The sequence below is a fragment of the Carcharodon carcharias genome, chromosome 21 (assembly GCF_017639515.1).
Source record: "Carcharodon carcharias isolate sCarCar2 chromosome 21, sCarCar2.pri, whole genome shotgun sequence".
In the NCBI taxonomy this organism is placed as follows: domain Eukaryota; kingdom Metazoa; phylum Chordata; class Chondrichthyes; order Lamniformes; family Lamnidae; genus Carcharodon; species Carcharodon carcharias.
The window spans coordinates 77,484,417-77,497,885 of NC_054487.1; the positions used below are offsets into that span (position 1 = coordinate 77,484,417).

General features: G+C 42.8%; 1 protein-coding gene across 1 annotated transcript in view; it reads left to right on the plus strand.

The window, feature by feature from the left end:
* Positions 1-4,364: 4,364 nt before the first annotated feature.
* The window catches only part of rassf3 (Ras association domain family member 3), a 203,001-nt gene continuing 193,896 nt past the window's right edge, over positions 4,365-13,469 (plus strand). The window contains exon 1 of the mRNA XM_041216090.1: positions 4,365-4,843. Coding sequence (XP_041072024.1) covers positions 4,531-4,843 — 313 coding nt within the window. The 5' untranslated portion in view covers positions 4,365-4,530. The remainder of the gene's footprint in view (positions 4,844-13,469) is intronic.

The following is a 13,469-nucleotide window of genomic DNA, read 5'->3' on the forward strand; positions in this document are numbered from 1 at the left end:
TTTAAACACAGGAGCAGGATTAGAACCCATAACCATGTGACTCAGAGGCAAATATGCTGTCAATTGTGCCACAGCTGACAGCCTAGTGCAAAAAATAGCACTCTCAAGAGCTTTGAATTTGCTGCTGGTGGACAATTGAGGGGTTAATTTGAGATGTCTCTAGGCTTTGTGAGCCATGGGATCATGCACAACTGAAAGGAAGCCTTGAATGCGAAGCGTTCTACAAGTCTGGGACATCTTGGTACAAACTTGTACAAATTAGTACTGAGAATATGTATGAAGGATCATGAAATTCAGGTGCCTATGGATTATTACAGGTAGACACTTTATAAAAGGGGGTGGGAGGAGAGTCATCAAGTAGGAGGTGGTATAAGAAATCAGAAGGAGGAGAGGGAGAGAGAAAAGTTGAGTTTAAATCATTGTAATCTGCATTTTTCAGTGACAGTACCTCATGCATTCTCAGTTTTGACAGTGAGTACGTCTGTTTATTTAATGCTTAATGGTGATAATGGCATAGAATAAATTCATTATTCAAAAGAGCTGCCCCAGACTTGATGGGCTGAATGGTCTCCTGTGCTGTGTAAGCCTATCATCCTATTCTACGGGCAAATGCTCCCTGGAGATAGTGAATCCAATATTACACATTTAATTGGACTCAAAGGGCCATCTTTTTCTCATTTTAGTGAAGAAATGAATCTAAGTAAACAACAATACAATATGGGTAGAGATTACTAGTGAGCTAGTCATCCACGTTAGTTCTGTTTTGCAGATTCCCTACAAATTGACCTGATGAACATTACTGAGCAGTGAAATGTAAAGCCATGTTAATTATTAATGCTAAGTACTGTTGATTCATAGATGAGGGGCTAATTTAAGAGTCACTTTGGTTTTCTTTTGATGGTTAAAATTGAAGATGCTTAACATGTGATATTCCTGTTTAAAATATGTGGGTTAAAGTTTGGTCTTCATGGGCCAGTCACTACAACAGCTTCACCTCTGAATCAGAATAGTGTTGCCTCAAAACTGACCTTGGGAATTGAGCAGGTGAAACAGGTCTCACAATCCTGTGTTCTACTGCTTGTCTAAAAGTTCCATCTCAAGTTGAGATGTAAAATTGAAACCCTGTTTGATTGTTCTGCTAGTTCAGGTGGATGTTAGCGATCCATAGCATTAGTCGAAACAGTTCTCCCAGGGTCCTGGGCAATATTCCACTGTCAATGTGGGTAAATTACTGATCAAATAAAGGAAAAAGACTTGCATTCCTATAACACCTTACATGACCTCAGGATATCCCATAGTGCTTCATAGTCAAAGAAATATTTTAGGTATTGCTGAAGCTTTTTGTCTTGCACTCATCAGGTCATATGCAAGAATGCCATGTTTCAAAAAATCACAACAATTTATACTACAAGAGAAAAGGGTGCTAATTGGTTGGCTGAGCTCATAATGTGGCTCATTTATACTTGCAAGAAGCAACATACATTCATACACAGGGACACATTCTCTACAAACAAAAAGAATTATGTCCAAGCCTTGCACCTTTTTAGAATTACCCGGGAGCTTGGGAGTCAATAGTTCCCTGTTGCTTTCTCCATGGCAACGCCTTGGCTAATCAGAGTCAACTTGCCAACCAAATAGCACCCTTTTCTCCTGGAGTATAAATGGTTGTGATCATTTGAAATTTGGTACTCTTGCATTTGTCCCAGTGAGTGCAAGATGGAAAGCTTTGGCCACATGTCTCTCTTTTCAACAATACGCAAGTTCTGTACTACCAAGTGACTACTTTTCATGTGTTGTCACTGTTGTGAGATAGGGAACATGGCAGCCAGTTTGTACACAGCAAGCTCCCACAAACAGCAAGGTGATAATGACCAGATTATCCGTTTTGGTGATGTTGATTGAAGGATAAATATTGGCCAGGACACTGGAGAGAAATGAAATAAAAGCAAAATGCTGCATGTGCTGGAAATCTGAAATAAAAATAGAAAATGCTGGAAACATTCAGCAGGTCAGGCAGCATCTGTGGAGAGAGAAACAGGGTTAACATTTCAAATTCAATATGACTTTGTGTCATATGACGTTTATGTCAGTAATATCACTGCAATCTGGAGTGATTGACCAAACCAGCACAAACATTCAGGGAATTTGAAATGTAAATGACTTACAGCCAAAACCACTTGTCCCTATGTCTTCCACAATCTTTCACCTTGGTCAGGATTCAATTGACCCTGATCAGGCCACTCCCACAAAACTGACCCCATTCCCAGGTCAACTTCACGAGTTTTCATAGACTGAGATGGTTTGGCAAGGCTCTTCAAATTGCAACCATTTGTTTAGGTGCACAAGTACCTACAGGCGTATTTTAAAAGATTTTGCATATCAGGAAAGTGTTTAATTTACTCAGAGACTGACTAATGTACACTAGTGAAATGATTAAATGTTTCAGTATAGATTCTTCCAAGCCATTTTCAGCAATTGTCAATCAGGTGGAGGATTGGACACTTGTAAAAGAGAAGCAGGCACTCATCACACACTCAGCAAGTTTCTACATTAATTAGTCCAATGGCAAAGCACCACCATGTTATTCTGAATCAATAAATTTAAGTAGTCATTTGGTAGAACAGAACTTGAGTATTGCTGAAAAAAGAGACATGTCGAAGCTTTTCATCTTGCATTCATCAGGACACTCACAAAAATACCAATATAATGTTTTCCATGTTTGCTTGAAAGTGTCCTAATTAGTGCAAGATGGAAAGCTTCAATATGTCTTTTTTTAGTCATTCCCCATAAATGTAAGCTTATCATTTAGTATAAAATATGTGGATATTTGCATTCACAAGAAGACTTCTGTTGTTACATGGACAATAACAGTCAGGTAGATTAAATCCAGAATGATGCCATTATTCCATTACAATAAGGAATAGATAGACCTACAGACTTGTGACTTGTGCAATGAAATTAATTTTTGATTTTTTTTGATAAGCCCATTTTCAGTTGTATATTTTTATTTGTTCATGGGATGTGGGCTTTGATGGCTAGGCCAGCATTTATTACCCATCCATGATTGCCTTTGAGAAGGTGGTGGTGAGCTACCTTCTTGTACCACTGCAGTCCCTGTGGTGTAGGTACACCTACAGCGCTGTTAGGGAGTTCCAGGATTTTGACCCAGCGACAGTGAAAGAACAGTGATATATTTCCAAGTCAGGATGGTGAATGGCTTGGAGAGGAACTTCCTGGTAGTGGTGTTCCCATATGTCTGCTGCCTTTGTCCTTCTAGATGGTAGTGGTCGTGGGTTTGGACGGTGCTGTCAGAGGAGGCTTGGTGAATTCCTACAATGCATCTTGTGGATGGTACACACTGCTACCACTGTGCGTTGGTGGCGGAGGGAGTGAATATTTGTGGATGGGGTGCCAATCAAGCGGGCTGGATGTTGTGAAGCTTCTTGAATGTTTTAGGAGCTGCACTCACCTAGACAAATAGAGAGTATTCCGTCACACTCCTGGCCTGTGGCTTGTAGATGGTGGACAGGTATTGGGGAGTCAGGAGGTGAATTACTCTTCACAGGATTCCTAGCCTCTGACCTGCTCTTGTAGCCACAGTATTTATAGGTCTAGTCTAGTTCAGTTCTGGTTAATGGTAACCCCCAGGATGTTGTTAGTGGGGTATTCAGTGATGGTAATGCCATTGAATGTCACTGGGCGATGGTTAGATTCTCTCTTGTTGGAGATGGTCATTGCCTGGCACTTGTGTGGCACGAATGTTACTTGTCACTTGTCAGCCCAAGCCTGGATATTGTCCAGGTCTTGCTGCATTTGGATGTGGACTGATAAAACTATACCAGGTTACCACTTTTAAATACATAAAGGTATACTTTTTACCCTGTGGAGAGAAAGACAAAGTTAATGCTTCCAGTCCGTATGGCTCTTCTTTAGAACAGAAAAGAGTCGTACGGACTCAAAAACGTTAACTCTGTTTCTCTCTCCACAGATGCTGCCAGACCTGCTGAGTGTTTCCAGCATTTTCTGTTTTTATTTCAGATTTCTAGCATCCGCAGTATTTGTCCACGGGATTAATATCTAAATGACCAAGCTCCATTTATTGATTCGGAATTATAATACTAGTTGTCCTGCCTTCAGACTGATGAACGTAGAAGGCTGTTGGTCGGATAAAAAGCATTCCTTTTTAGGTGCTACATTTCATTTGGGATTCTGGTGATTGCTGGATTTTAGTTTTGGTCTTAAAACAAATCTGTTAAAAAGCAATAAAACACACCCCTTGTCGCATAAATGTTAATACCCCATGACTTCCTTAAAACTTGGGATAGCCGGTGCAGTGCAGTCTGACAGCGCTGCCGGAGTGGAATCTGATCTCAGCTCTTAGTGAAATAGTTCGTCTGGTCTGTCTACAAGGCTTTCTCTCTTTCTCTCTCTCTCTGTACAAATCGTGTGTTATAGGGGACCAGGAAAAAAAGGGACAAAAATAATCCAAAAGGGAAAGAAGCAGAGACAGAGAGAGAGAGAGAGAGAGAAATGAAAGGTTTAAAAGTGCCCAGGAATGCGCTGGGTGTCACTGCACAGCATCCACTCTCCTGCGGGAAGGGCAAGGAGAGAGAGCCGAGGCTCAGGGCGTTACGCTGCGAAGCGAGGGAGGAGCAGAGTCCCTTGGCCAAGCCACGGAGGAGATATCGACCTCCAGACGTGAGGACCATCTTCGCCCAGGCTAAAGACCCCAGGGTTAAGCAGGAGAAGGGTGAAGGACATCACTTCGACCAACTCGTGTCTGAAAATGCCTGGTGTGACCTCTGCTGCCACTTTGTGTGCGGCCAGTTTCTCCGGTGCACAGGTGAGCACCTCAGGGTGTCCTTTAGTCCTGTTTTATTATTATTTTTTGTTTGGAAAGGGACAGTGTCTAAAGCCTGGCTACAGTCCAACAACCAGAGAATTGACAATGTTTTATCAACGGCTGTTGGGCTGTCTAGTTGTGTGTGATATAATTATATATTTCATGTAGCCATTAGTGACAAGTTAGTGCTCATTTTCTCTTCAGTAAAAGACCTCGAAGAGGCGGTAATTCTCTTTTAGCCAAAAATTGGAGAATCAAAAAAAAAACTCTCAGGATGTTGGCACAACTGGTATTTATTGCCCATCCCTAGTTGCCCTTGAGAAGGTGTTGGTGAGCTGCCTTCTTTAACCGCTGCAGTCCATGTGGTGTAGGAACACCCACAGTGCTGTTAGCGAAGGAGTTCCAGGATTTTGACCCACTGACAGTGAAGGGACGGCGATATATTCCCAAGGATGGTGAGTGGGTTGGAGGAGAACTTGCAGGTGGTGGCGTTCCAGTCTCTCTGCTGCCCTAGGTGGATGCGTTCATAGATTTGGGAAGTGCTGTCCAAGGAGGCTTGACAAGGATTCTTTCTTCTCTTAAAAGCAAAAAACTGCGGATGCTGGAAATCCAAAACAAAAACAGAAACAGAAATACCTGGAAAAACTCAGCAGGTCTGGCAGCATCGGCGGAGGAGAGCACAGTTAACGTTTCGAGTCCTCATGTCCCTTCAACAGAACTAAGTAAAAATAGGAAATAGAAAAAAATAGGAAATATAAGCTGGTTTAAGGGTGGGGGGTGGGGGGGGTGGGGTGGGGGGGGGGGGTTGTTGGGACAAGCAGCCAGTAATAGGTGGAGATAACCAAAAGATGTCACAGACAAAAGGACAAAGAGGTGTTGAAGGTGGTGGTACTATCTAAAGGAATGTGCTAATTAAGAGTAGAAAGCAGGACAGACAAGGTACAGATAGCTCTAGTGGAGGTGGGGTGAAATAATACTAAAATTGCTAAAAGGTAGAGATAAATAATGCATGGAAATACATTTAAAAATAATGGAAATAGGTGGGAAAAGAAAAATCTATATAAATTATTGGAAAAAACAAAAAGGAGGGGGAAGAAACAGAAAGGGGGTGGGGCCTTTTAGCACTTATAGTATTCCCCCACCCCCACTAGAGCTCTCTGTACCTTGTCTGTCCTGCTTTCTACTCTTAATTAGTACATTCCTTTAGATAATACCACCACCTTCAACACCTCTTTGTCCTTTTGTCTGTGACATCTTTTGGTTATCTCCACCTATTACTGGCTGCTTGTCCCAACAACCACCCCCCCTCCCCTCCTTAAACCAGCTTATACTTCACCTCTTTCCTATTTTTACTTAGTTCTGTTGAAGGGTCATGAGGACTCTAAACATCAACTGTACTCTTCTCTGCCGATGCTGCCAGACCTGCTGAGTTTTTCCAGGTATTTCTGTTTCTGTTTTTGTTTTTTCTTCCTTCTCTTGGTGTTTATTAACCTGCTAAAGAAATGGTGGGGAATTTTCTGGGAACATGATTGGTGAGTCATTAATTATTGGGAAAAATGAGCATTCTCTCATAATTATCATCCCAGTATACACTAACTCTATGTAGTGCATTGTACTGAAATTTATTTTGAAATAAATTCACTAATTATCATGTGGGTTAAGGAAATTCTCCCACCCCCCACCCCACAACCCTCCAGATGAACTTATGGTACTATTAGAGTTTTTTCTATAACAGTTTGGAGGGTTCTGAGCATTGATTTTTCCTTCAATCATCCCATAAGTGACCTTTGTTCACCTTTGACCTACTTTTACCTTCTGTCCTCATTAGCAATTGCCCATTTGGAGTGGTGTAATCTTTAGATTTAAGGATCCATTTTATGAATGCATTTTTAAAAAAGTCATTGAATCAAAGAAAGTTACAGCACAGTAGAAGGCCCTTCGGCCCTCTGTGCCTGTGCTGGCTCTTTGAAAGAGTGATCATGCCTGATTTATGGCTGTAGCCCGGTAATTTCCTCATCCTCAAGTATCTGTCCAACTCCCTTCTTAAAGTTACTTATGGAATCAACTCCCACCATCTTATCAGGTAGGACACTCCAGATCCTCTCGCTATTGAAGAAAAATCTCCCCATCTCCTCTGCTGGATTTATTGCCAATGATTTTGAATCTATCACCTAGTCGTCAGAGGCAAAAGCTTTTCCCTATCTCTTACCAAGTATTTGTTCTTGGAACATCAACAAGATTGACAAGACAATTCTCCCGACTTCTTAAGCGATAGCCGCAGATTATGTGCCTGTGTGGTTGATTCTGCATCTTCTCAATGCAACTAGGCAGTCTTATGTGGACGAGAGCAGTTAAGGATGATGGGCTCCCTTTCCTGAAGGAAATTAATGAACCAGTTCCTTTTTAAAATAAGTCAGTAGCTTTTGTGATTATTGCCAGCTGCTATTCTTATTGAATTCTATGTTGTAAATGGCCAAGGTGACACTTGAATACAGGAGCCTTGGGTTGCGGTTTTTTGAATTTGTTTCTTTGCCAATTCAAAATGTTCTATCCATTGGAATTTTCCATCCATTGATTTAGGTAGGCAGCCTTCAAAGAACCTCCTTCTATCTCTTACCTCCTGTTTTTCAGCCAGTATTTATCTTATTAATGGCTCTGTGACCTCTCAGGTCTCTGGTTTTCAGATATTATCAAACCAGTAGCTCGTGCTAAATTTCTGATCAACGAGGAGCTGTTGCAAAAATAACTCCCTAAGAAAATTGAACAATACTTCATGCCTAAATCCAATTAAAATACTATGTAGATTGTTATAACGTGTAAGCATCCAGTAAAGAACTAAAAATAATTGGCATGTACAACTCAAAGGGCTTGTTATTTAGTTTTGTGTCTTCACCATTGAACAGAACATTTTCTGTACGTCACAAGATATCTGTGCTAATTGAGCCATTGATGCTGCCTTCTAGGCCAATGGTTAATGAACACACCCTTGCGAATTCACTTGGCATTTTATTCTGCTCAAGAAGTATCTATCTGCACCATCCACTGTTGGATAATGGCCTCCTCGTGTACATGAAATGCAGCAGCACATTTTAGCAACTTTGCTTTCTTGTTACAAGCTTAGTTTAGCCGATTGTGCTCTGAATGTGCACCGAATGACATTGCCTGAAATTTTGAGAATGTTGACATGGTGCTGACACATTCCTCCTCCATTGTTAAGCATGTCATTGTTAAATGGCAGGAGTTTGTTGCCCAGGGAATCAATAGGAAGCTCTTCCCCCTGGGCCTTTTTCAAAGTTCTTTCATGGGACGTGGGCATCGCTGGCTAGGACAGCATTTTTATTGCCCTTCCCTAATTGCCCTTGAGAAGGTGGTGGGGAGCCGCCTCCTTAAACCACTGCAGTCTATATGGTGTAGGTACACGCACAGTGCTGTTAGGGAGGGAGGTCCAGGATTTTGACCCAGCCACAGTGAAAGAACAGCGATACATTTCCAAGTCAGGATGGTGTGTGTCTTGGAGGGGAACTTGGAGGTGGTGGTGTTCCTATGCATCTGCTGCCTTTTTCCTTCGAGCTGGTAGAAGACATAGGTTTGGAAGATGCTGTCAAAGGAGCCTTGGTTAGTTTCTGCAATGCATCTTGTGGATGGTACACACTGCTGCTACTGTGCGTCAGTGGAGGGAGTGAATGTTTAAGGTGGTGGATGGGTTGTCAATCAAGGAGCCTGTTTTGCCCTGGATGGTATTGAGCTTCTTGAGTGTCATCCAAACAAATAGAGGGTATCCCATCACACTCCTGACTTGTGTCTTATAGATGGTGGACAGGGTTTGGAGAGTCAGGAGGTGAGTTACTCGCCACAGGATTCCTAGCCTCTGACCTGCTCTTACAGCCACAGTATTTATATGGTTGGTCCAGTTCAGTTTCTGGTCAATTGTAACCCCCAGGATGTTGATAGTGGGGGATTCAACAATGGCAATGCCATTGAATATCAAGGGGTGATGGTTGGATTCTCTCTTTTTAGAGATGGTCATTGCCAGGCACTTGTGTGGCGTGAATGTAATGTGCCACTTATCAGCCCAAGCTTGGATATTGTCCAGGCCTGGCTGCATTTGGACATAGACTGCTTCAGTATCTGAGGAGTAATGAATGGTGCTGAACATTGTGCAATCATCAGGGAACATCCCCACTTCTGACTTTATGTTGGAAGGAAGGTCATTGATGAAGCAGCTGAAAATGGTTGGGCCAAGGACCCTACCCTAAGGAACTCCTGCAGTGATGTCCTGGAATTAAGATGATCGACCTCCAACCACAACCATCTTCCTTTGTGCTAGGTATGACTCCAACCAGTGGAGATTTTTCCCCCTGATTCCCATTGACTCCAGTTTTGCTCGGGCTTCTTGATGCCACAGTTAGGGCGGGATTTTCTGGCCCTTCCCGATGCTGGGATTGTCCAGTCCCACTGATAGTCAATGGCCTTTTGTTTGGGCTGCCGAATCTCCCAAGGTGGGTCCCACCATGATGGGGCTGGAAAATCCAGGCAGGTGCTGCCTTGATGTCAAGGACAGTCACTCTCGTCTCACCTCGGCAGCTCAGCTCTTTTGTCCATGTTTGAACTAGGGCTGTAATGAGTCAGCAGCTGAGTGACCCTGGCAGAACCCAAACCAAGCGTCGGTGAGCAGGTTGTTTCTGAGTAAGTGATGCTTGATAGCACTGTTGACCCCTTCTATCAGTTTACTGATAATTGAGAGTTGACTGATGGGGAGGTAATTGGCCAGGTTGGATTTGTCCTGCTTTTTCTGGACAGGACATACCAGGGCAATTTTCCACATAGCTGGGTAGATGCCAGTGTTGTAGCTGTACTGGAACAGCTTAGCTAAGGGTGTAGCTAGTCCTGGAGAACAAGTCTTCAGTACTATTGCCAGAATATTGTCAGGGCCCATAGCCTTTGCAGTATCCAGTGCCTTCAGCCATTTTTTGATATCACGTGGAGTGAATTGAATTGGCTGAAGACTGACATCTGTGATGCTGGGGACCTCCAGAGGAGGCCGAGATGGATCGTGCATTCGGCATTTCTGGCTGAAGATTGTTTTGAGCGCTTCAGCCTTATCTTTTGCTCTCATGTGTTGGGGATATTTGTGGAGCCTCCTTCTCCAGTGATTTGTTTAATTGTCTACCACCATTCATGACTGGAATGTGACAGGACTGCAGAACTTAGATCTGATCCGTTGGTTGTGGAATTGCTTAGCTCTGTCTCTCACTTGTTGCTTTCTCTGTTTGGCACGCAGGTAGTCCTGTGTTCTAGCTTCACCAGGTTGACATCTCATTTTAAGGTATGCCTGGTACTGCTCCTGGCATGCCCTCTTGCACTCTCCATTGAACCAGGGTTGATCCTCCGGCTTGATAGTAATGGTGGAGTGGGTGATATGCCACTGGGCCATTAGGTTACAGATTGGGGTTGTGTACAATTTTGCTGCTGCTGTTGGCCCACAGTGCCTCATGGATGCCCACTTTTGAGTTGCTAGATCTGTTCGAAATATTTCCCATTTAGTATAGTGGTAGTGCCACACAACATGAAAGAGGGCATCCTCAATGTGAAGATGGGACTTTGCCACCACAACGACTGTGCGGTGGTCATTCCTTCCAATCCTGTCATGGACAGACGCATCTGTGACAGGTAGATTGGTGAGGACAAGATCAAGCAGGTTTTTCCCTCTCGTTGGTTCCCTCACCACTTACTGCAGACTCAGTCTAGCAGTGGGAGTTTTAAGTTCCTTTCACTTGATGGAGCAATGAGTCAGCTATAATTTGATACAAGCCTCCAATCTTACAGTCAGTTAGAGGCCACAATCAATATTTTAGGAAACCATACAGGAAAAAACCCATTTATATTGTGTTCAATTTTATATTTGCTCTCTAGTTAACATCTTAGAATTAAAAGACTGGAAATGCAGTCAAGAATGGCTGTATCGAGTCAGGGTGGCCTGCTTTCTAGACCAGACTATGCATTCTTTACAGTGAGAGATGTTATCTGTAAGTAGCCAAATGAATACAAACTATACCTTGCTAACCCTTTAACATCGGTTTGTCAGACTTGTGACCACACACTTCAGAAAGAACGCTTTTTGTGATAGATAGGTCTATATCAATGTAAAATAGCGGATATAAATCTATAGGGGGTGCAGGAGTGCACAAATTGTCATGATCCCCGTCAATACCAATAACTTTTAAAAAGAGATTTGAACTTCCAATTATCAGCTGAAAATAAAATGCCAAGCTTTCACATTTTAAAACTTTTACTGTAACAAATAACTAAAGAAAACACTCTAGATTAAACACTAAATTCCTTTTGTAGGCAACTTATGCTTTAAACTACAGGAAGTGACATCACCTTGGTAAACTATCACCCATTGCCCTCGCCATGGAATTATAACCCTTTAAACAAACAGTGCACAGTTGCTCCCAGCTTCCAATGGGTTCCCGTATCCCTGTTTGAACCAGAATAACTTTGAGCGACTGTCTCCAGGCTGCTGCTCAGGGTTTGGAAAGCTTTGTAAATGCACCGCCAGTAGTAAAATCTGCTCTAATAATTCTTCTTTCCCCTGGGAAGCAGGTTTGGGAACTGGAAACAATGTTTGCTCCTGTTTCCCATCCCCAAAGCAAAAATTCGGCCCTTTATGTTTACTTGCAGGGTGTAAAAATCATCTTTGGGGCACAGCAGGAGTATGGCTGCCAACCCTCCAGGATTGGCCTGGAGTCTCCAGGAATTGCAGATCGATCGCCAGGACACTGCTGTGTGTGAATCTGGAGAAAAATCATCGGGTGAAAGCAAATTCTCCTCAATTCCTCTCTAGTCCTTCTGCCAGTTATTTTAAGTCAATGTTCCCTTGCTGGAAATGTCTTCTCTGCTCGGGGAAAATAGATCATTTCTATCAACTCTGTCCAACCTCCTCATAATTATACACATCTCAATTAAATTGCCACTCAGTCTCCTCAGTCTAAAGAAAACAACCCCAGCCTCTATCTGATCATTCCTCACAGCTAAAATTCTCCAGTCCTGATGACATCTTTGTCAACATCCTCTGTACCCTCTCTAGTGTGGCCACATCCTTCCTGTAATTTGGTGACCAGAAGTGTATACAGCACTCTGTATGTGGCCTTACTTGTGTTCGATACAGCGCTAGCATAACCTGTCTGCTGTTGTGTGCAGTGCATTGGGTAATAAAAGAAAGAATCCTGTATGCCTTCTTAACTCCCATATCTACCTGACCTGCTACCTTAAAGGATCTGTGGACATATACCCCAAGCTTCCTCTGTTCCTCTACATTTCTCAGTAACCTACCATTTATCATAGAAACATACAAACATAGAAAATAGGAGCAAGATTAGGCCAATCACCCCTTCGAGCCAGCTTCACCATTCAATATGATCATGGCTGATCCTCTATCTCAACGCCATACTCCTGCTCTCTCCCCATACCCCATGATGCCTTTAGAGTCCAGAAATCTATCTATTTCCTTCTTAAATATGTTCAGTGACTTGGCCTCCACAGCTTCCTGTGGTAGAGAATTCCATAGGTTCACCACCCTCTCAGTCCTAAATGGTCTACCCTGTATCCTGAGATTGTGACCCCTTGATCTAGACCCTCCAGCCAGAGGAAATATCATCCCTGCATCCAATCTGTCCACCCCTGTCAGAATTTTATATGTTTCAATGAGATCTCCCCTCATTCTTTTAAACTCCAGTGAATACAGACTTAGTCGGCCCAATCTCTCCTCATACAATAATCCTGCCATCCCAGGAATCAGTCTGGTGAACCTTTGCTGCACTCCCTCTATGGCAAGTATATCCTTTCTTAAGTAAGGAGACTAAAACTGCACGCAATACTCCAGATGTGATCTCACCAAAGCCCTGTACAGCTGCAGTAAGACACCCGTGCTCCTGTACTGAAGTCCTCTCGCAATGAAGGCCAACATACCACTTGCCTCCTTAACTGCCTGCTGCACCTGCATGCTTGCTTTCAGTGATTGGTGTACAAAGACACCCAGGTCCCTTTGTACATCAGCATTTCCCAATTCATCACTGTTTAAATAATACTCTGTTTTTCCTACCAAGGTAGATAACTTCATATTTATCCATGTTATACAGCATCTGACATGTATTTGCCCACTCACTCAACTTGTCTAAATTGCCTTGAAACCTCTTAACACCCTCCTCATGGCTCACATTCCCACCAAGTTTCGTGTCCATCAGCAAATTTGGAAATATTATATTTGGTTCCCTCATCCAAATCATTGATATATATTGTAAGTAGCTGGGGCCCAAGCACTGACCCCTGCGGTAACCCACTTGTCACTACCTGCCACTCTGAAAAAGGCCCATTTATTCTTACTCTCTGTTCCCCCCAATCCCATGTGCTTTAATTTTACATACTAACCTCTTATGTGGGACTTTATCAAAAGCTTTCTGAAAATCCAAATACACCACACCCACTGGTTCTCCCTTATCTATTCTGCTAGTTGCATCCTCAAGGAACTCCAGTAGGTTTGTCAAACATGATTTCCCTTTCGTAAATCCATGTTGACTTTGTCTAATCTCGTTGATATTTCCTAATTGTCCTGTTATCGTATCTT